Genomic DNA, 22348 nt, shown 5'->3' on the forward strand with positions numbered 1-22348 from the left:
CTAAGATTTGAACCAGGAACTTTTACACTGTCGATACTGAAGGAAATCGATAACAGGAGAATTCATGCAGCTGACATTGTTGTTACCCAGATTGAAAATAATGTTAACCAAAAAAAAAAGGTTCAAATGGCTCTAAAGACTATGGGACTTAACGAGGTCATCAGTCCCCTAGAACTTAGAACTACTTCAACCTAACTAACCTAAGGACATCACAGACATCCATGCCCGAGGCAGGATTCGAACCTGCGACCGTAGCAGCAGTGCGGTTCTGGACTGAAGCGCCTAGAACCGCTCGGCCACAGCGGCTGGCCATGTTAACCTAACTGGACAAGCCAAGAAAAGACTGCTTATGGATGAAGAGGAAAATGTATACGGTTTGCATTAATTCACCCAGATAAGGTAAGGCCATGCAAATGGTTTCAAATCTTTGATTCAAGTTTCTCGTAAGTTACATTTTGACAACTATATGTACCTAAACGTCTGACATTATAGTACTGAAATTTGGCATGCAATTAGGGAATACTGTAGTGAAACAGTCTGTGGAAGGAAATTTCTTTTACTACAATAGTGAGGTGTTTATGTAAGAGAAAAGCACTAACCTGTTTTTTTTTCACAGAGATTTGGAAAGCTATAAAAATCTAGCAAAAGAAGATATTCATGTTCTGTTCCTCAGATATGCGTAATAATGGGATATAAAACTTTGTACGAAAATACTTTAATCTCGTTTTAACAGATTTTTCGCAAAAGGAACTTTCATACTCACTATATCGAAAAAATTGCAGTTCTTTATAACAAAAAATTGTGTAACTTCAACAAGCATGAAATCGTATGTGTGTATCCGTATAACATTCCCTAACAACTGTGCGAAATTTAGTTACGTTACCTTGAAAATGTTGGATTTTCTAAAATTTTTTTAGAAGTATTGCTGCTTCACACACGTCCCCCTCCTCCATCCTCCACTTCGGCTATCCGTGCAGACTTCTCGGGCCCACTCAAACATCCATATGTCACACTGTGTACAACTTCCTTCGTAGTCCACTAGATTCATCGCGTAATTCTCGGAACGTCACTTGGATTCCCGTAACAGGGCGAATGAAACAACGAAGAAAAATGGCTCTGAGCACTATGGGACTCAACTGCTGTGGTCATCAGTCCCCTAGAACTTAGAACTACTTAAACCTAACTAACCTAAGGACAGCAGACAACACCCAGCCATCACGAGGCAGAGAAAATCCCTGACCCCGCCGGGAATCGAACCCGGGAACCCGGGCGTGGGAAGCGAGAACGCTACCGCACGACCACGAGATGCGGGCTACAACGAAGAATCGAGAGCAGTGTTGTTATGGCCGTGTGCCTGCACTGGCTTGTAATTCTTTCGTGCGTCTCTGAAAGACCAGCTAGAATTGGGTAGTGGGTCCATACCTAGTGAGCAGCTGACGTCAACAAATTCGCAGCCAGCGAAATAATTTAGAAGTATTTCGTGCAGCTGAGAATCGCAAACTCTGCCCGTCCTTTCAGACAGGAGTCTAAAACTTAATCTCCCTTCCCTGCAAAGAGGCTATTGAAAACAAAAGAAATCGAACTTGTCATCCAACGGTATCTCTCCTTATGAACAGTCGGAGGAAAAATAAGGAGATAAGAGCTGTGATAATATCTGATGGTGAAGCTTTATAGCAGATTGCGAGATAAAAATAATAAAAAAAGAGGGCCATCACTTTCTACAGGCACACCTGACATGAGGTGATAATTGGGTGGAGCTTAAGTGTAAACAGGGCTAGTGGCAAGCAGCGTATGTTGCACTATACGGTGTCGGACACAGGGAACTTTCATTGGTGTTGTAATTCTGAGTGACAAAGTAATTTTTAATGTATCAGATTTTGTTACTATTTGGTAAATACACTCCTGGAAATTGAAATAAGAACACCGTGAATTCATTGTCCCAGGAAGGGGAAACTTTATTGACACATTCCTGGGGTCAGATACATCACATGATCACACTGACAGAACCATTCACGCCTGTCGCGACACCACTGGAGGCGGGCTGCACGATGTTGGGGCGTGAGCGGAAGACGGCCTAACGGTGTGCGGGACCGTAGCCCAGCTTCATGGAGACGGTTGCGAATGGTCCTCGCCGATACCCCAGGAGCAACAGTGTCCCTAATTTGCTGGGAAGTGGCGGTGCGGTCCCCTACGGCACTGCGTAGGATCCTACGGTCTTGGCGTGCATCCGTGCGTCGCTGCGGTCCGGTCCCAGGTCGACGGGCACGTGCACCTTCCGCCGACCACTGGCGACAACATCGATGTACTGTGGAGACCTCACGCTCCACGTGTTGAGCAATTCGGTGGTACGTCCACCCGGCCTCCCGCATGCCCACTATACGCCCTCGCTCAAAGTCCGTCAACTGCACATACGGTTCACGTCCACGCTGTCGCGGCATGCTACCAGTGTTAAAGACTGCGATGGAGCTCCGTATGCCACGGCAAACTGGCTGACACTGACGGCGGCGGTGCACAAATGCTGCGCAGCTAGCGCCATTCGACGGCCAACACCGCGGTTCCTGGTGTGTCCGCTGTGCCGTGCGTGTGATCATTGCTTGTACAGCCCTCTCGCAGTGTCCGGAGCAAGTATGGTGGGTCTGACACACCGGTGTCAATGTGTTCTTTTTTCCATTTCCAGGAGCGTAATTATGTTGTGAATGGATATGTTCATGTAATTTAAATGCAGTATCTAAAAAAGAATTACATAACAACATGTAGTAAACACGCTGATGTAGTGAGGGCTGTTTGGTTGTTGCGAACAACCGCAGAGTATATTTGAAGCAGAATCGTAGTGCAGTGACCTGCCCGGGTAGCCAAGAGCGCTAATACACTGCTCCCTGGACTCAGGTAGGTCCGCCGGCCCCGGATCGAATCAGCCCAGCGGATTAAGAACGAGGGCCGGTGTGCCAGCCAGCCTGGATGTGGTTTTTAGGCGGTTTTCCGCATCCCGCTAGGTGAATACTGGGCTGGTCCCCACGTTACACGGCTCGCAGACATCTGAACGCATCAAACTATTCCATGAATTACACTACACGCAGACACTTTGGGTACACTATTCCCTTCCTGGAGGGTAAGGGGTGGCGATAGGCAGGGCATTCGGCCACCCCTTCAAATTAAAATTCCACATCTGGTTAACCAGTCATGTGATTGCCATATGCACATTTACAGACGGCGGTTGTGTCGCGAAGACAAGGTATAAGGGGGCAGTGCATTGACGGATCTGCCATTTGTACTCACATGATTCATGTGAAGGGGTTTCCGACGTCATTATGGCTGCGCGACTGGATTAACAGACTTTGAAGGCGGGATGCTACACTCATGCTCATAAATTAAGGATAATGCTGACACGTGGTGAAACAACGCTCTGGTGGGCGGTTTACGGGGTTAAATCACCTCGGGGTATGACCATGCGGTGCATTTGACCTGCGGTCGTCGCACGGTGGCGCTGGCAGCAGTCCACATATGCAGAGGTGTGTTGGTGCATGTCAGAGTACGGTGCAGCGAGTAAGTGAGCAGACGTTTTCAGACGTGCTAATGGTGACTGTGTGTTGAACATGGCTCAAAGGACACACATTGATGACGTTATGAGGGGTAGAATACTAGGGCGACTGGGGGCTGGTCAAACAAAGCAGGTCGTAGCACGGGCACTCCGTGTGCCACAAAGTGTAATCTCAAGATTATGGCAACGAATCCAGAAAACAGGAAACGTGTCCAGAAACATCGAGGAGAACCTACCAATTCCTTCCTAACATAAAAGAAGGAATGAAAATGACAAACTTCTTTCAGACCGAGGGAACTGTACACTATTTGTGGGGACACGGCTTCTACCTACTAAATATACGACAGCGCGCCAGAGACACAGCAATCGGCAACCTGGGTGACATCGTCCGTCAGTGTGAAGTTAGACAAGATGTTCCAGATCATAACAGGGATGTATTTGGAAACGCAACTGTCTGTAATACACAGTGTGTAAGAAAAAGAATCGTACGATTCTAAAATATCATAACTATTATGTTATTTGAAATACACTACTGACCATGAAAACTGCTACACCAAGAAAAAATGCTGATGATAAACGGGTATTCATTGGACACATATATCATACTAGTACTGGCATGTGATTACATTTTCACGCAATTTGGGTGCATAGATACTGAGAAATCAGAACCAGAACCACCACCTCTGGCCGTAATAACAGCCTTGATACCCCTGGGCATTGCGTCAAACAGAGCTTGGATGGCGTGTACAGGTACAGCTGCTCATGCAACTTCAACACGATACCACAGTTCATCAAGAGCAGTGACTGGCTTATTGTGATGAGCCAGTTGCTCGGCCACCATTGACCAGACATCAGTTGGTGAGAGATCTGGAGAATGTGCTGGCCAGGGCAGCAGTCGAACATTATCTGTATCCAGAAAGGCCCGTACAGGACCTGCAACATGCGGTCGTGCATTATCCTGCTGAAATGTAGGGTGTCACACTGATCGAATGAAGGGTAGAGCCATGGGTCGTAACAGATCTGAAATGTAACGTCCACTGTTCAAAGTGCCGACAATCCGAAGAAGTGGTGACGTGTAACCAATGGCACCCCATACCAACACGCCGGGTGATACGCCAGTATGGCGATGACGAATACACGCTTCCAATGAGCGTTCACCGCAATGTCGCCAAACACGGATGCGACCATCATGATGCTGTAAACAGAACCTGGATACATCCGAAAAAATGACGTTTTGTCATTCGTGCACCCAAGTTCGTCGTGGAGTACACCATCGCAGGCGCTCCTGTCTGTGACACAGAGTCAAGGGTAACCGCAGCCACGGTCTCCGAGCTGATAGTCCGTGCTGCTGCAAAAGTCGTCGAACTGTTCGTGCAGATGGTTGTTGTCTTGCAAACGTCCCCATCTGTTGACTCAGGGATCGAGACGTGGCTGCACGATCCGTTACAGCCGTGCGGATAAGATGCCTGTCATCTCGACTGCTAGTGATACGAGGCCGTTGGGATCCAGCACGGCGTTCCGTATTACCCTCCTGAACCCACCGATTCCATATTCTGCTAACAGTCATTGGATCTCGACCAACGCGAGCATCAATGTCGCGATACGATAAACCGCAATCGCGATAGGCTACAATCTGACCTTTATCAAAGTCGGAAACGTGATGGTACGCATTTCTCCTCCTTACACCAGGCATCACAACAACGTCTCACCAGGCAACGCTGGTCAACTGCTGTTTGTGTATGAGAAATCGGTTGGAAACTTTCGTCATGTCAGGACGCTGTAGGTGTCGCCACCGGCGCCAACCTAGTGTGAATGCTCTGAAAAGCTAATGATTTGCATATCACAGCATCTTCTTCCTGTCGGTTGAATTTCGCGTCTGTAGCACTTCATCTTCGTGGTGTATCAATTTTAATGGCCAGTAGTGTACTTTCCGTGTTAGATAGGGAAAGTATAATTATAACTGCCTGGTAATACTGGATCAGCCTGCGGATAACAGACTAAAAGAAAGTAGTAAATAAAATTAAATAAAAAGACAAGGAAATGTAATGTAGCATTGCCAGTCGTTCCAGAGCTACGCTGAACGCATCCCCCCCCCCCCCCCCCACACACACACACACACAGCCACAACCACGCGAGCCTCCAGCCTCAGAGCACAGCGACTGACCTCTGGAGTCGTCTGGATCACGAAGTGGCGGTGCTGGCCCCTCCAGCGCACGGACAGCGCCAGCTGCCAGACACCCAGTAGGAGAGTCTCCCGCACCAGGAAGTCTCCATCCCGCCGCAGCAGTGGTTCTGCGGACTTGCGGTCCAGCCGCCCGTGGAAGTAGGAGTCCTCCTCCAGCTCCAGCAGGGCCTGCAAAACACCACACAGCGGCCTCTCACCGTATCTGGAAAACCAGTCTAATAGGTGTTTTCTTTTTGCGAGAACACCTGATGGATATGAATCTAGTGCGCTTGCATGAGCCAACCTTGAACCTGCCTGAGCAAACTAGAATTATTTATTTTTTTTCACTTTGTCGACAGCGTCAGTTGATAGCAAACAGCAGTTGAGTGAGGTAGTGTGTAGTAGTCGGGTCGGTTTATCATTGAGGGGGAAATGTCGGAACTACTGCAGCGGCGCTACTCATCTACATCTACACGACTACTCTGCAATTCACATTTAAGTGCTTGGCAGAGGGTTCGTCGAACCACAATCATACTATCTCTCTACCATTCCACTCCCGAACAGCGCGCGGGAAAAACAAACACCTAAACCTTTCTGTTCGAGCTCTGATTTCTCTTATTTTATTTTGATGATCATTCCTACCTATGTACGTTGGGCTCAACAAAATATTTTCGCATTCGGAAGAGAAAGTTGGTGACTGAAATTTCGTAAATAGATCTCTCCGCGACGAAAAACGTCTTTGCTTCAATGACTTCCATCCCAACTCGCGTATCATATCTGCCACACTCTCTCCCCTATTACGTGATAATACAAAACGAGCTGCCCTTTTTTGCACCCTTTCGATGTCCTCCGTCAATCCCACCTGGTAAGGATCCCACACCGCGCAGCAATACTCTAACAGAGGACGAACGAGTGTAGTGTAAGCTGTCTCTTTGGTGGACTTGTTGCATCTTCTAAGTGTCCTGCCAATGAAACGCAACCTTTGGCTCGCCTTCCCCACAATATTATCTATGTGGTCTTTCCAACTGAAGTTGTTCGTAATTTTAACACCCAGGTACTTAGTTGAATTGACAGCCTTGAGAATTGTACTATTTATCGAGTAATCGAATTCCAACGGATTTCTTTTGGAACTCATGTGGATCACCTCACACTTTTCATTATTTAGCGTCAACTGCCACCTGCCACACCATACAGCAATCTTTTCTAAATCGCTTTGCAACTGATACTGGTCTTCGGATGACCTTACTAGACGGTAAATTACAGCATCATCTGCGAACAACCTAAGAGAACTGCTCAGATTGTCACCCAGGTCATTTATATATACTGAACAAAGTTTCTCCAGAATCTGGGCGAGAGCCATGTGGAAACCATTCAGAACATTCAGACGCCTGTCACGTGACGATGCTACGGTCATGACATAGATTAAAGAATGGTACGACCGATTTAAAGGCAGCTGGACATCGGTGGAGAGCAAGCCACGCTTCGGTCGGTCATCAACGTGCCCAAATGACCAGGTCATTCCCAGAGTGAACACTCTGGGTTGTCGTGCTGTCAGAGAAACTGCGTCACAGGTAGGCATCAGGGCTTTTTCGGCACTTTCCAATGTTACCGAATATTTGGCCACGAAGACAGTGTCGGCGAAATTCGTGCCTAAGCTTCAGACGGTGGAGCAAAAGCGACTTCATGCTCACGTCTCACAGGACATGCTGGACACAACGAACAGTGGCCCCGACTTCGTGAATACCATTATCAGTGTTGACAAGTCCTGTGTGTATAGGTATGACCCGGGAACCGCATACCAGTCGTCCCAGTACAAGCATTGTTCGTCAAAGAGACCACGAAGGCCTGCCTAGTGTGCAGCAACGTCAGTGATGGTGACTGCGTTCTTTGGCTCACGCGTTGTGGTACTCCACAGGTACGCACCATAGGGTCAAGCAGTCTTGGTTGCAATTTTAGGTTTTTTATTCTTCAACGACGCGTTTCACCTTATTTTGGCATCTTCAGGTTATCTTTTCCCAGCCAAAAGAGCGATACTTTTCTAACAGAATTCGTATTGTGTAACACCTTAGGACCGAGATATGAATACACTAAGCAGATTCAGAAAATGTAGGTTCCAGTAGGTACTGGGAGATGAAGAAGCTTGCACAGGATAGAGTAGCATGGAGAGCTGCATCAAACCAGTCTCAGGACTGAAGACCACAACAACAACATCTCAGTGGCGTAGGGAAAGGAGGGGGGGGGGGGGGGGAGAGGAGAGCAAAACTGTGAGAAAATTTTTATGACACTTCATTTACTACACCGTATCGAGATTTCAATTTCTGAATATTACGCTCCTATTCCACATTCAAGTGTGATAAAAATAATAACTGGCAAAACATTGCATGGGGCACTGTCCTTTTCCTTGTTCTGTATTTCCTCATATCACAGTTTAACACACACAGTCGAGCTACTCTTTGGTGCGACCGAGTGAGGTGGTGTAGTGGTCAGCACACTGGACTCGCATTCGGAAGGACGACGGTTCAAACCCGCGTCCGGCCATCCTGATTTTTCCGTTATTTCCCTAAACCTCTTAAGGCAAATGCCGGGATGGTTCCTCTCAAAAGACACGGCCGACTTCCTTCCCCATCCTTCCCTAATCATATGGGACCGATGACCTCGCTGTTTGGTCCCCTCCCTCAAACCAACCGGCCTCTTTGATTCGAAACTTGTTACCGTTTGACAGCTGGAGCGACACTAGCGCTCCAAGCGGTGGGAAGGCAACAGTCGTGTCGTAAGGATAATGTTTCTTTTTAATCATTTTCTGCTTACTTAAGGGGGGTAGGACGTTAAACGGGCCGACTTGGAGCAGGAGAGGCACCACAGGACATTTTAATTTCCACTCACTATACTTTTACAAGGACATTCGTAAATCTTTGTCAGCATGACCAGGAAGGATTAGGATTCACACTCGTAGCAGCGGAAGTTCAAAAACATAACAAAATTTTTTTTTTCATTGTGAAATTTCATCATTTTTTCACTTAGTATTGGCTGCATTTGTTGCTATAGGTACACTTTTCTTCATAAGTAAGAGAGACTGTTCGATGAATCTTTACCACAAAGCGAAAAATGTGGTCCAACTAAAACATTCGTATTTCTTTACGTACTACACGAATATGTAATAAAAAATGGGGGTTCCTATTTAAAAAACGCAGTTGATATCCGTTTGACCTATGACAGCGCCATCTAGCTGACCAACCGTAGCGCCATCTGGTTTCCCCCTACAAGCTAGACAAGTTTCGTTCTTTGTACATTTTTCGTTTGACGCTTATTTCGTGAGATATTTGGTCCGGTCACGATCAATGGACCACCCCGATATCGTATTCAGAAGTGTTGCTTGCTGGCCGCTTGGTGCTCTTCTGTCGCTGGGGCTAACAAAAACAATACGGATTGTCGCGGCTGTTGTATTGGGCTGTGCTATATCCATTTCCAGAAATGAAAAATGTTAATGTGAGAATTAGGAATGAAACAAGAGACATTATTTCAGCGTAAATGCGATGTAAGATTATTTAACTAAGATAAGACACGTTACACATTAACTAATGAACAATATACAAATTTCAGCAGTTGTTCATAGCAGAAAATAATCTAACAATAAACTTAGGTGACGTAATCCAAAGATGTGGCTGAATAAAATAATCTTGTCTCTAATGGATCCAAGTTACAAACAGGTGAGATATAACAGTGACTAAGCAGGTGAGTGGACCAGCTGTTATTACACAAAGTAAAACATAACGAGAGAAATTATAGCAACTGAAATAAAGGAAAATGGGGCATGTGAGTAAGAGGGATCGTTTACAACGCGGCCTGGATGGGATTATGAGTAGTATCTGCGAGTAAATGTGGCGAATAAGTGAACTGTGTCTGGCCATTCAGTACTAGGTTTGGGTTGATGGACATGTGTTTAGTAACTTCCATTAATTCAAGATAGTTCATCTTCCTTCCTTTACGAATGTAACACCTCATGTTTCACCCTGTGATTATGGCCTTCTTTGAGCAGATGATCTGCAAAAGTAGAATCCTCTGTGCTCTTCCTTCACGTGGGTATATATTGCCCTGCCAGACTGACCAACATAGAATTTGCCAAAATTACAAGTAATTTTATATAATCCACTCTTTTCCAAACATCAGCTGCGGTCCTTAACAATGGGCAAAAAGTGACCAGCAGTGTTGTGCAGACAAACTTATGTTGTTTCAATAATTGATTTAAGCTTTCTGGCTATAAGCGGTGAGATTTTTCCTGAGTATGGAACTGTGCATCATTTATATCGTTCTTGAGGTGGTGAGCTGACAACAGGTTTCTGCTTTTGTGCATTATATCCATTAAGGTTGGAGATAGGACTGTTGATATTTTTAAAAATATCTGGAGTCCGATAATTGATATTTTAAAAAATATCATTATCATCCCACTATGTTGTTGTTGCTGTTGTTGTTGTGGTCTTCAGTCCTAAGACTGGTTTGATGCAGCTCTCCATGCTACTCTATCCTGTGCAAGCTTCTTCATCTCCCAGTACCTACTGCGACCTCCATCCTTCTGAATCTGCTTAGTGTATTCATCTCTTGGTCTCCCTCTACGATTTTTACCCTCCACGCTGCCCTCCAGTACTAAATTGATGATCCCTTGATGCCTCAGAACATGTCCTATCAACCGATCCCTTCTTCTAGTCAAGTTGTGCCACAAACTCCTCTTCTCCCCAATTCTATTGAATATCTCCTCATTAGTTATATCATCTACCCATCTAATGCCGGCCGCGGTGGTCTAGCGGTTCTGGCGCTGCAGTCCGGAACCGCGGGACTGCTACGGTCGCAGGTTCGAATCCTGCCTCGGGCATGGGTGTGTGTGATGTCCTTAGGTTAGTTAGGTTTAAGTAGTTCTAAGTTCTAGGGGACTTATGACCTAAGATGTTGAGTCCCATAGTGCTCAGAGCCATTTGAACCCATCTAATCTTCAGCATTCTTCTGAAGCACCACATTTCGAAAGCTTCTATTCTCTTCTTGTCTAAACTATTTATCGTCCATGTTTCACTTCCATACATGGCTACACTCCATACAAATACTTTCAGAAACGACTTCCTGACACCTAAATCTATACTCGATGTTAACAAATTTCTCTTCTTCAGAAATGCTTTCCTTGCCATTGTCAGTCTACATTTTATATCCTCTCTACTTCGACCATCATCAGTTATTTTTCTCCCCAAAGACCAAAACTCATTTACTACTTTAAGTGTCTCATTTCCTAATCTAATTCCCTCAGCCTCACCCGATTTAGTTCGACTACATTCCATTATCCTCGTTTTGCTTTTGTTGATGTTCATCTTATATCCCCCTTTCAAGACACTGTCCATTCCGTTCAACTGCTCTTCCAAGTCCTTTGCTGTCTCTGACAGAATTACAATGTCATCAGCGAACCTCAAAGTTTTTATTTCTTCTTCATGGATTGAAATACCTACTCCGAACTTTTCTTTTGTTTCCTCATCCCATTATATATGTTGAAAAAAGTTACGATACATCGATATGTCGACGGAAATAATATCAATGTACAGCCCTATAAAAATATCGACTGCATATTGTAAATATACTGCCGGTTTCAGAGCTGTATATTTAGGTATTGATTTATTCCAAAATCTTAAAGATTTATCAATAAATGTTCTGTATTTCAATAAACTAGCAGCCTACTTATCCCCTTTAGAGCAAGAAGTGCAAGGAAAACAATGCACGTTTACGCTTCGCGATAGCCACTTTGCTAAAAATTTGCAACTGCATGCAAGTGGCACAATAAAAGCTGTGCGATGGGTTCGTCGTTCCGTTTGGTCACATGTAATGTTTGTCTAGAACACTTCATGTCGACTTCCCTGTTCCTTTTTTTTTTTTTTATTCAAACGCCAGCGACCTATCAGTTATAGTGTCAAAAGTGCGTGCTGAAGCTAAAGCTTGCAACTTCAGTTAGTAGCGCAGAGCGCCGATTACGTCAGCATTCCCCCCTCACATCTCTACGCCTAACGCAAGCGCCCGTCGTACTGTTAAGATTTTTGTTCATCATATTCAGCAACTGTTTTCGAAGGATCTCGGCGTAAAGAAATAGCTCACTAGTTGCGTTAAAAATTGTTAACACAATTGGGTGCAACTTCTTCACATCGGAAAAAGCTTGTTATTCTATTCACTCCGCCACCCCCCAGTACATTTGGACTTCTTCTTTTGCGCCACCTATGTTTGCGTCACACAGTGAAACAGAAAGCCTGGGCGTGATGAAAGGTCAAAAAGCAGTAAGGCTCCTTCACACAGGGAAAGTAAAATTACACTACTGGCCATTAAAATTGCTACACCACGAAGATGACGTGCTACAGATGTGAAATTTAACCGACAGGAAGAAGATGCTGTGATATGCAAATTATTAGCTTTTCAGAGCGTTCACACAAAGTTGGCGCCGGTGGCGACACCTACAACGTGCTGACATGAGGAAAGTTTACAACCGATTTCTCATACACAAACAGCAGTTGACCGGTGTTGCCTGGTGAAACGTTGTTGTGATGCCTCGTGTAAGGAGGAGAAATGCGTACCATCACGTATCCGACTTTGATAAAGGTCGGATTGTAGCCTATCACGATTGCGGTTTGTCGTATCGCGACATTGCTGCTCGCTTTGATCGAGAGCCAAGAATATGGAATCGATGGGTTCAGGAGGGTAATACGGAACGCCGTGCTGGATACCAACGGCCTCGTATCACGAGCAGTCGAGATGACAGGCATCCGCACGGCTGTAACGGATCGTGCAGCCACATCTCGATCCCTGAGTCAACAGATGGGGACATTTGCAAGTCAACAACCATCTCGGAGACCACAGCTGCGGTTACCCTTGACGCTGCATCACATTGCCTGCGATGGTGTACTCAACGACGAACCTGGGTGCACGAATGGCGAAACGTCATTTTTTCGGATGAATCCAGGTTCTGTTTACAGCATCATGATGGCCGCATCCGTGTTTGGCGACATTGCGGTGAACGCACATTGGAAACGTGTATTCGTCTTCGCCATACTGGCTATCACCCGGTATGATGGTTTGGGGTGCCATTGGTTACACGTCTCGGTCACTTCTTGTTCGCACTGACGGCACTTTGAACAGTGGATGTTACATTTCAGATGTGTTACGACCCGTGGCTCTACCCCTCATTCGATCCCTGCGAAACCCTACATTTCAGCAGGATAATGCACGACCGTATGTTGCTGGACCTGTACGGGTCTTTCTGGACACAGAAAATGTTCGACTTCTGCCCTGGCCAGCACATTCTCCGGATCTCTCACCAACTGAAAACGTCTAGTCAATGGTGGCCGAGCAGTTGGCTCGTCACAATACGCCAGTCGGTACCCTTGATGAACTGTAGTATCATGTTGAAGCTGCGTGGGCAGCTGTACCTGTACACGCCATCCAAGCTCTATTTGACTCAATGCCCAGGCGTATCGAGGCCGTTATTACGGCCAGACGTGGTTGTTCTGGGTATTTATTTCTCAGGACCTATACACCCAAAGTGCGTGAAAATGTAATCGCATGTCAGTTGTAGTATAATATATTTGTCCAATGAATACTCGTTTATCATCTGCATTTCTTCTTGGTGTAGCAGTTTTAATGGCCAGTGGTGTATTTCCATGCCTGCATCCAATATCTTCTCTAGGGTGATCCCCCACCCGTGTCTAATCCGCTTGGATACTTTTGTTACCGCGTCACGTGTCCGCAGGCGGCATCCAAAGTCTCGGGGGCAGAGGTCATAACGTTTTGGCTTGTCGGTGTATACTTCGTATTTGTCGCTAGTATTCACAGAACCCGCAGCTGAGAGCATAAGTGGTTAGTTGCAGACCCTGTAAAACCATTGCATAATTGCGCGAACATCGTAGAACAGAATAGAGAGAGAGCTTCTAGAGAAGATTGCATTAAAAATTCAATCAGACGTCTGCACCAGTATTCGCTGATATGTTTCGAGATTCGCGGTACGTCGTTAAAATAGATGATGACTGAGCTTCGTTCGCGAACGTAAACCAAATTTATTTAGCAACAGACACATTGCAAAACGATGCTTACGCAAAAATTCGGCGCTCCATCACACGTGCTGTATGTAGCAATAATGTTTCTCATGTTTCTACGATCAGTATTATCTTATAGGTTATATACAGGGTGTCCCAGCTATCTTGTCCACCCAAAATATCTCTGGAATAATAACAGCTATTGGAAAACGACTTTCACCGGTATCAATGTAGGGCTGGGGCCCATGAATGTACATATTTGGAAACATTCTAAAACGAAAGCATATGTGTTTTTTAACACAAACTTTTGATTTTTTAAATGGATCTCCTATATTTTTTCTTCAGCAATCCGTAGCATGACAAAGCACATACACAATGGCGTTGATTGCATCGCAATATTCCCATTACATCCCGAGATATTAAGACGCGAAGTTGACGCTTGAAACACCCGACATGCGCTGCTAGCGCACGTCCTGAGGCTCAGGCGTGAACCCCATGCTGCCCGTAATCGCGATGTGACTGACTTGCGTAATCACACTTCCATACTTATCAAGAGGTCCGAAACGAATAATACGGTCTGCTGCCATCCTGCATTAACGTCGTACATTCCAGCAGGTATTTATCCCATAGGCTAAGGGTGATGCGGTTCTGTAACATATCTGTGTACCGCAACGTTAGTCACAAAGTTAACTTCGCTTATCGTTAATCCGTTACTAAAAAGGTAATGCCGTTCAACGTTAAAACTTTACTTTACTGTAGATCTAGCGCAAGTGACAGTTAATCGTTCACTCGTAATAGTAAAATTCATGTTGATGGTTTTAGTGAAACGAGCAAGTGGACTAAAAGGTTTACCGTTGTTTCGGACCTCTTGATAAGTATGGAGGTGTGATTACACATGTCAATCACATCGCGATTACGGGCAGCATGGGGTTCACGTCTGAGCCTCAGGACGTGCACTAGCAGCGCATGTCGGGTGTTTCAAGCGTCAACTTCGCGACTCAATATTTCGGGATGTAATGGGAATATTGCGATGCAATCAACGCCATTGTGTATGTGCTTTGTCATGCTATGGATTGCTGAAGAAAAAATATAGGACGTCCATTTAAAAAAAAACATAAGTTTGTGTTAAAAAACACATATGCTTTCGTTTTAGAATGTTTCCAAATATGTACATTCATGGGCCCCAGCCCTACATTGATACCGGTGAAAGTCGTTTTCCAATAGCTGTTATTGTTCCAGAGATATTTTGGGTGGACAAGATAGCTGGGACACCCTGTATTATACTTGTCGCAGGTGTAGCAACAATAGTGTAATGAAATGACTGTACTGCTTTGATTGAAAGTACTCGTGTGTCCCTTTTTTTATTTACAATTGCAATACGAAAAGAGTTTGGTCTCCCATTACTGGGATAAACATTATGTAAATAGCCACGCGGGGTAACCGAGCGGTCTGGGGCGCCTTGTAACGTTCTGCGCGGTTTCCCCCGTCGGGGGTTCGAGTCCTCCCTCGGACATGTGTGTGTGTGTGTGTGTGTGTGTGTGTGTGTGTGTTTGTGTGTGTCGTCCTTAGCGTGAGTTAGTCTAAGTTAGATTAAGTGTGTACGCTTAGGGACCGATGACCCCAGCAATTTGGTCCCATAAGACCTAACCACAAAAAATTTCCAATTTTCCATTATGAAAATAATAACTGAAACGTTAAATGTAAAATGGAAATCAATAACGGCCTAAGAGACAGCTTTTTTTTTTTAGTTAGAGCCGAAAAGCCAAGGTAGTGCCGTTGGCAACAACCTCAAAAGCTGGCTAAGTGCTACAATCATTTCTAGTAGTGCATGTAAAGTAAAGCATGAGCGGTATATGTCCCGGGCCACTGGGCTAAGTGCCACAAAGCTTTGTAATTATTTACAGCGGGTGGCACAGATTTTGCGTAGACTGAAAAACGTAGGAGGCTGGAAGAATGAAACTTCGTGGCAGATTAAAACTGTGTGGCGGACCGAGACTCGAACTCGCGACCTTTGCCTTTCGCGGAAAAGTGCTCTAACATCTGATCTACCCAAGCACGACTCACACCCCGTCCTCACAGCTTTACTTCTCTCAGTACCTCGTCTCCTACCTTCGAAACTTGCATAGTGAAAATCTCACTCTGGAAACATCCCCCAGGCTGTGGCTAAGCTATGTCTCCGCAATGTCCTTTCTTCCAGGAGTGCTAGTTCTGCAAGGTTTCCAAGGAGAGCTTCTGTGAAGTTTGGAAAGTAGGAGACGAGGTACTGGCGGAATTAAAGCTGTGAGGACGGGGCGTGAGTCGTGCTTAGGTTGATCAGATGGTAGAGCACTTGACCGCGAAAGGCAAAGGTCTCCAGTTCGAGTCTCGGTCTAGCACACAGTTTTCATCTGCCAGGAAGTTTCATGTCAGCGCACACTCTGCTGCAGAGTGAAAATCTCATTCAGGTTGGAAGAATGTCAGAGCGTCGAGTACCAAAGAACCTTGTAAAAGTCATTAAGAATGCTACTCCTGACAGTACTTTTACGGCTACTATACTCTCCAGCCTGAAAACATTTTTTCTTTTTAAAAAGCTGCCGATTCACATATTAACACAACGAAAAATAAATATTTACAAATCTAGTAGGATTCATGCGAAAAAAAAATTGCAACCGGTGTCATCAAGATGAGAGCAATCTTTAACGAACTTGGAAGACTGGAGCACCTATAACAGTTTCAAGAAAGGGATTACCACTGACATAATGAACAACTCTGAATTACCGTCACAACAATGTAAAAAAAAATTGTCAGCTGAAATGAAAAAGGAGCTACAACAAATACTGCCGTATTTGAAAGTCACTATGGTACATTTTTTCAAACAATTTATCAACTGCTTTGTGCTCTATAAAATTAAAAGAAGGAAAAATATAATTTAATCGCAGGATAGTGTATCTGTAAAATGTATCTGTAAAATGTTCATTATCAACAACACGCTCGAGATTTCTTTCATTGGCACTTACCACGTTTTTGCCGGTATTTGTATGGTATTTAGCACATTCTGCGTTTTTCGGAACAAAATATTTGTTTTCATCGGCAAATGTAAGGAAACATCAAAAATTTTGCAATGATTATGTGACTTACCGTAGACAATAAATAAAAAAATATTGTTGAGGTTTTATCCTTGAAACATTTTTGTCAGAACAAAAAAAATGATTACTTGGAATCAGTCTTTTGGCACAGCCCATTCTTGAGTTCCACTCTACAAATATTGATAATTCCCATATCCGTAATAAATCTGTTGTTAGAATTACGTGAGAATGAAAAGAAGAAGTAGCAGCATCGAGTTTCGATCCGCAGACTTCGGGCTTGTGAAGCTACGTACTTACTTTCCAGGCTGCGGAATAACTGATCATTTTCGACCACACAAAGCATATAAGCACGCCTAAAATATTCAAACTACATCTTCCCTAGCCGGCTGTTGTGACCGAGCGGTTCTAGGCGCTTGAGTCCGGAACCGCGGTCGCAAGTTCTAATCCTGCCCGGGCATGGATATCTGTGATGTCCATCGGTTAGTTAGGTTTAAGAAGTTCTAAGTTCTACGGGACTGATGACCTCAGGTGTTGTCCCATAGTGCTTAGAGCCATTTGAACCATTTTTTATCTTCCCTAAAACGGTTGAGGGTAGCGTTTTCCTGTGACATATCTTGAACCTCTAGTCATACCCTACACTACTGATGGGAGAAGAAGAAAGATTAAGGAAAGGCAAACCTACGTTTCTAGCATTTGTAGACTTAAAGAAAGCTTTTGACAATGTTGACTGGAATACTCTCTTTCAAATTCTAAAGGTGGCAAGGGTAAAATACAGGGAGCGAAAGGCTATTTACAATTTGTACAGAAACCAGATGGCAGTTATAAGAGTCGAGGGACATGAAAGGGAAGCAGTGGTTGGGAAGGGAGTAAGACAGGGTTGTAGCCTCTCCCCGATGTTGTTCAATCTGTATAGTGAGCAAGCAGTAAAGGAAACAAAAGAAAAGTTCGGAGTAGGTATTAAAATTCATGGAGAAGAAATAAAAACTTTGAGATTCGCCGATGACATTGTAATTCTGCCAGAGACAGCAAAGGACTTGGAAGAGCAGTTGAATGGAATGGACAGTGTCTTGAAAGGAGGATATAAGATGAACATCAACAAAAGCAAAACAAGGATAATGGAATGTAGTCTAATTAAGTCGGGTGATGCTGAGGGAATTACATTAGGAAATGAGACACTTAAAGTAGTAAAGGAGTTTTGCTATTTGGGTAGTAAAATAACTGATGATGGTAGAAGTAGAGAGGATATAAAATGTAGACTGGCAATGGCAAGGAAAGAGTTTCTGAAGAAGAGAAATTTGTTAACATCGAAATTAGATTTAAGTGTCAGGAAGTCATTTCTGAAAGTATTTGTATGGAGTGTAGCCATGTATGGAAGTGAAACATGGACGATAAATAGTTTGGACAAGAAGAGAATAGAAGCTTTCGAAATGTGGTGCTACAGAAGAATGCTGAAGATTAGATGGGTAGATCACATAACTAATGAGGAGGTATTGAATAGGATTGGGGAGAAGAGAAGTTTGTGGCACAACTTGACCAGAAGAAGGGATCGGTTGGTAGGACATGTTCTGAGGCATCAAGGGATCACCAATTTAGTATTGGAGGGCAGCGTGGAGGGTAAAAATCGTAGAGGGAGACCAAGAGATGAATACACTAAGCAGATTCAGAAGGATGTAGGTTGCAGTAGGTACTGGGAGATGAAAAAGCTTGCACAGGATATAGTAGCATGGAGAGCTGCATCAAACCAGTCTCAGGACTGAAGACCACAACAACAACAACAACTGATGGGAGCAACCGAATGGAAACAATCGAGTCATTCGATTGTTGGAAAAGAAGCGGCGTGTTCGTTTGTAGTTTTACGTATCGGCTAAATGATTCATTCATTCTTCTGAGTGAAACCAGTCTGTGAGAGCAATCAAATGAAAACAATCATCCAATTGGTCGGACTACTCATTCATTCTTTTGACTGAAACCAATCTGTGGGAACAGCCGAATGAAAATGATCGAATACGTCTGTTGTAGCTTTATGCGTCTGTAGGGTTAGTATTCATTGTAGGGTTAGTGTTCATTTATTTTTTTCGAATGAAAGCTATCCAATGAAAACCTTCGACACCGTTGCAGCTTTGCATATTGAACTGAATCAGTAATTCTTTCTTTTCAAATGAAAAACTTGTTATATTAAAAAGCACTTTCATTTAAATAGTCATTCTCTGCTTTTTAGTTTCGTGCGTGTCAGATTTTCCAATTGATTTCATTCATGAGATTACAATAGAGATATGAGGTAAATTTCAGTGTTATTTCAGTTTCTCTGCAACTGAGTCAACCAATATTTTGCTGCCTCATACGCATATCCCGCAAAAAGACGCCGAATGTAAAAATCTCACAGAAGCGAGCCCACACTGGGGCTTAGCAGCAGTCGCTTTCAACTGCGAAACATTCGCGACTGGAACAGGAACAGGGAAATAACAATGCTACACCGTGTGCTCTCCGCCGCACGCCAAAAAAGAAAGCGAATTAATATTGTATTGTCATTAGTACTGAGCTAAGTTGAAAGTTAGCCTTTAGCTTACCAGGAAGTTAGTTTAAAATCAGTTGCAAAATTTGTACCGAAAAGACGGACAGAGACACACACAAAGAAAAACAAAATACTCCCCGCCGCACACCAGACTCTAATGCTAGTTAATATTGCAGTGTTATTTATTTCTGAGCTATGATGAGAGCTTCAAGTTTCTAGCTTATGAGGAAGTTAGTTTAAAATCAACTGTAAAATTTTTACCGAACGAACAGAGAAGAAACAGGCCAAATAAAGGCGTGTTGTGTATGTGTATGTGTGTGTGTGTGTGTGTGTGTGTGTGTGTGAATTCCTAAGGGACCAAACTCCTGAGGTCATCGGTCCCTATACTTACACTCTACTTAAACTAACTTATGCTGAGAACAACACACACACCCATGTCTGAGGTAGGACTCGAACCTCCGGCGGGAGGGGCCGCGCAATCCGTGACATGACGCCTCAAACCACGCGGGCACTCCGTGCAGCTAAAGGCGTGTTACGAAGTTCATTTATATATACGTAAATTTACAGTGTAGCACCAGACACCACACTTTTGGAACCAACCAAAAGCTGATTTTTGACATCGCAAGTACGAAACTTCGTATTTGGGTTAGAGAATAATACAGTTTAAAACACAGGTTGTATCAAAAAGAATCACTTACATCTATATCTACATGACTACTCTGCAATTCACATTTAAGTGCTTGGCAGAGGGTTCATCTTACCACAATCATACTATCTCTCTACCATTCCACTCGCGAACAGCGCGCGGGAAAAACGAACACCTAAACCTTTCTGTTCGAGCTCGGATTTCTCTTATTTTATTTTGATGATCATTCCTTCCTACCTAGGTTGGGCTCAACAAAATATTTTCGCATTCGGAAGAGAAAGTTGGTGAGTGAAATTTCGTAAATAGATCTCGCAGCGACGAATAACGTCTTTGCTTTAATGACTTCCATCCCAACTCGCGTATCATATCTGCCATACTCTCTCCCCTATTACGTGATAGTACAAAACGAGCTGCCCTTTTTTTGCACCCTTTCGATGTCCTCCGTCAATCCCACCTGGTAAGGATCCCACACCGCGCAGCAGTATTCTAACAGAGGACGAACGAGTGTAGTGTAAGGTGTCTCTTTAGTGGACTTGTTGCATCTTCAAAGTGTCCTGCCAATGAAACGCATCCGACTTAAAAAGACATAACTATTACTTTATTCGAAAAACGTGCGTCAACAATGTGTTGTTGTAAAGAGCTAACTCTCGAGTTTTACATGGTTTCCGCTAGGTAGCAGCAGTGTGCGCCCACTTCAATTCTAGTAGAAATGGTGTCGGGAGAACGGAGAACTTTTTGTGTTCTACGTTTTGTGCAGTGTAGGTCAATAATAATTGTGCAGCGTGACTTTCGTACTAGGTATGGTGTGGATCCTCCTACAGCACAGACATTAGGCGGTGGCACGGACAATTCTGAGAAACAGGTTGTTTGTGTAAAGACAAATCGCTGGGCCGTCCCCGAGTGTCTGACACAGACGTCGAGAGACCATAAAAAATCCAGCTACTGGAAGCTCTTCATCATCTCCTTTCCCAAGGTGGCTTCCATCCCCTTCCCAGATGATGCCCTCTCTCCCTCAATTTATCCCTCCTATCAACTCTGATCCTCACCCCCCTCCTTTCCTCCGCCCTTTTCGTGGGCTCCCTTTCCCCCATCACCTTTTTCCCCCACCTACCCTCTCTCTGCCCCTCTTCTCTCCCCCGAGTCCTTTTGCATTTCCCTCCTTTGCCTTTTCCCATTCCCTCTCGCGCCTGCCCTGCCCCCCCCCCCCTTTGGTTCCCCCCCTTTCGTTTTTCCTCTCCTCCCTCCTTGTTTTCCCCCTCATCTGTCCAGGTCCCCCTCCCCCCCCCCATCTGCCCTAGGCTATGGTGTGTCCTCTTTGTGCCGACATTTTTGTGCAGTGTTTACAGTGAGTGTTCAGTGTTGTGTGTCTTTTCCGAAGTGTTGCGAACGGACATCATACTGTCGCAGGGTGTGATTTTGTATCTCTTGTGAACAGAAACCAGACTGTCGCCATGTTTTTTAATTGTCTGTCTACTATGTTATCTGTCTGCTTCCTGTGTATTTTATTCGCTTCGCCAACCCTTTGCTTTATGTTTTAACTTTCCACAATTTTCCGCCGTTTTACAATTTAAGTCACCGTTTTATCGCCTGCTTTTATTGTTTCTTAACTTCTTCTTCCGTTTTAAAAAGTCTGTAGGCTGCAGAGCAGTGTAATAAGTAGCTGCCAGCATAAAGAAAAAAAAAGAAGCTCTTCGTGAAGCTGACAAACAGCTATTCCTGAAGGTGACAAACCAACGTGTAGAATTATGTAATTTCGCTCTTGGGAAGATGGATGATGACCAGTTTTCTTCCACTCTTAGTGTACATCTACATCTACATCTACATTTATACTCCGCAAGCCACCCAACAGTGTGTGGCGGAGTGCACTTTACGTGCCACTGTCATTACCTCCCTTTTCTGTTCCAGTCGCGTATGGTTCGCGGGAAGAACGACTGTCTCAAAGCCTCCGTGCGCACTCTAATCTCTCTAATTTTACATTCGTGATCTCCTTGGGAGGTATAAGTAAGGGGAAGCAATATATTCGATACCTCATCCAGAAACGCACCCTCTCGAAACCTGGCGAGCAAGCTACACCGCGCCTCTCTTGCAGAGTCTGCCACTTGAGTGTATTAAACATCTCCATAACGCTGTCACGGTTACCAAATAACCCTGTGACGAAACGCGCCGCTCTTCTTTGGATCTTCTCTATCTCCTCCGTCAACCTGATCTGGTATGGATCCCACACTGATGAGCAATACTCAGGTATAGGTCGAACGAGTGTTTTGTAAGCCACCTCCTTTGTTGATGTACTACATTTTCTAAGCACTCTCCCAACGAATCTCAACCTGGAACCCGCCTTACCAACAATTAATTTTATATGATAATTCCACTTCAAA

General features: G+C 44.4%; 1 protein-coding gene across 1 annotated transcript in view; it reads right to left on the bottom strand.

Moving 5' to 3' along the window:
- The window catches only part of LOC126215240 (tyrosine-protein kinase Fer-like), a 140965-nt gene that overhangs the window by 90490 nt on the left and 28127 nt on the right, over positions 1-22348 (bottom strand). The window contains exon 2 of the mRNA XM_049941903.1: positions 5703-5891. Coding sequence (XP_049797860.1) covers positions 5703-5891 — 189 coding nt within the window. The remainder of the gene's footprint in view (positions 1-5702; positions 5892-22348) is intronic.

The sequence above is a fragment of the Schistocerca nitens genome, chromosome 12 (genome assembly GCF_023898315.1).
Source record: "Schistocerca nitens isolate TAMUIC-IGC-003100 chromosome 12, iqSchNite1.1, whole genome shotgun sequence".
NCBI lineage: Eukaryota > Metazoa > Arthropoda > Insecta > Orthoptera > Acrididae > Schistocerca > Schistocerca nitens.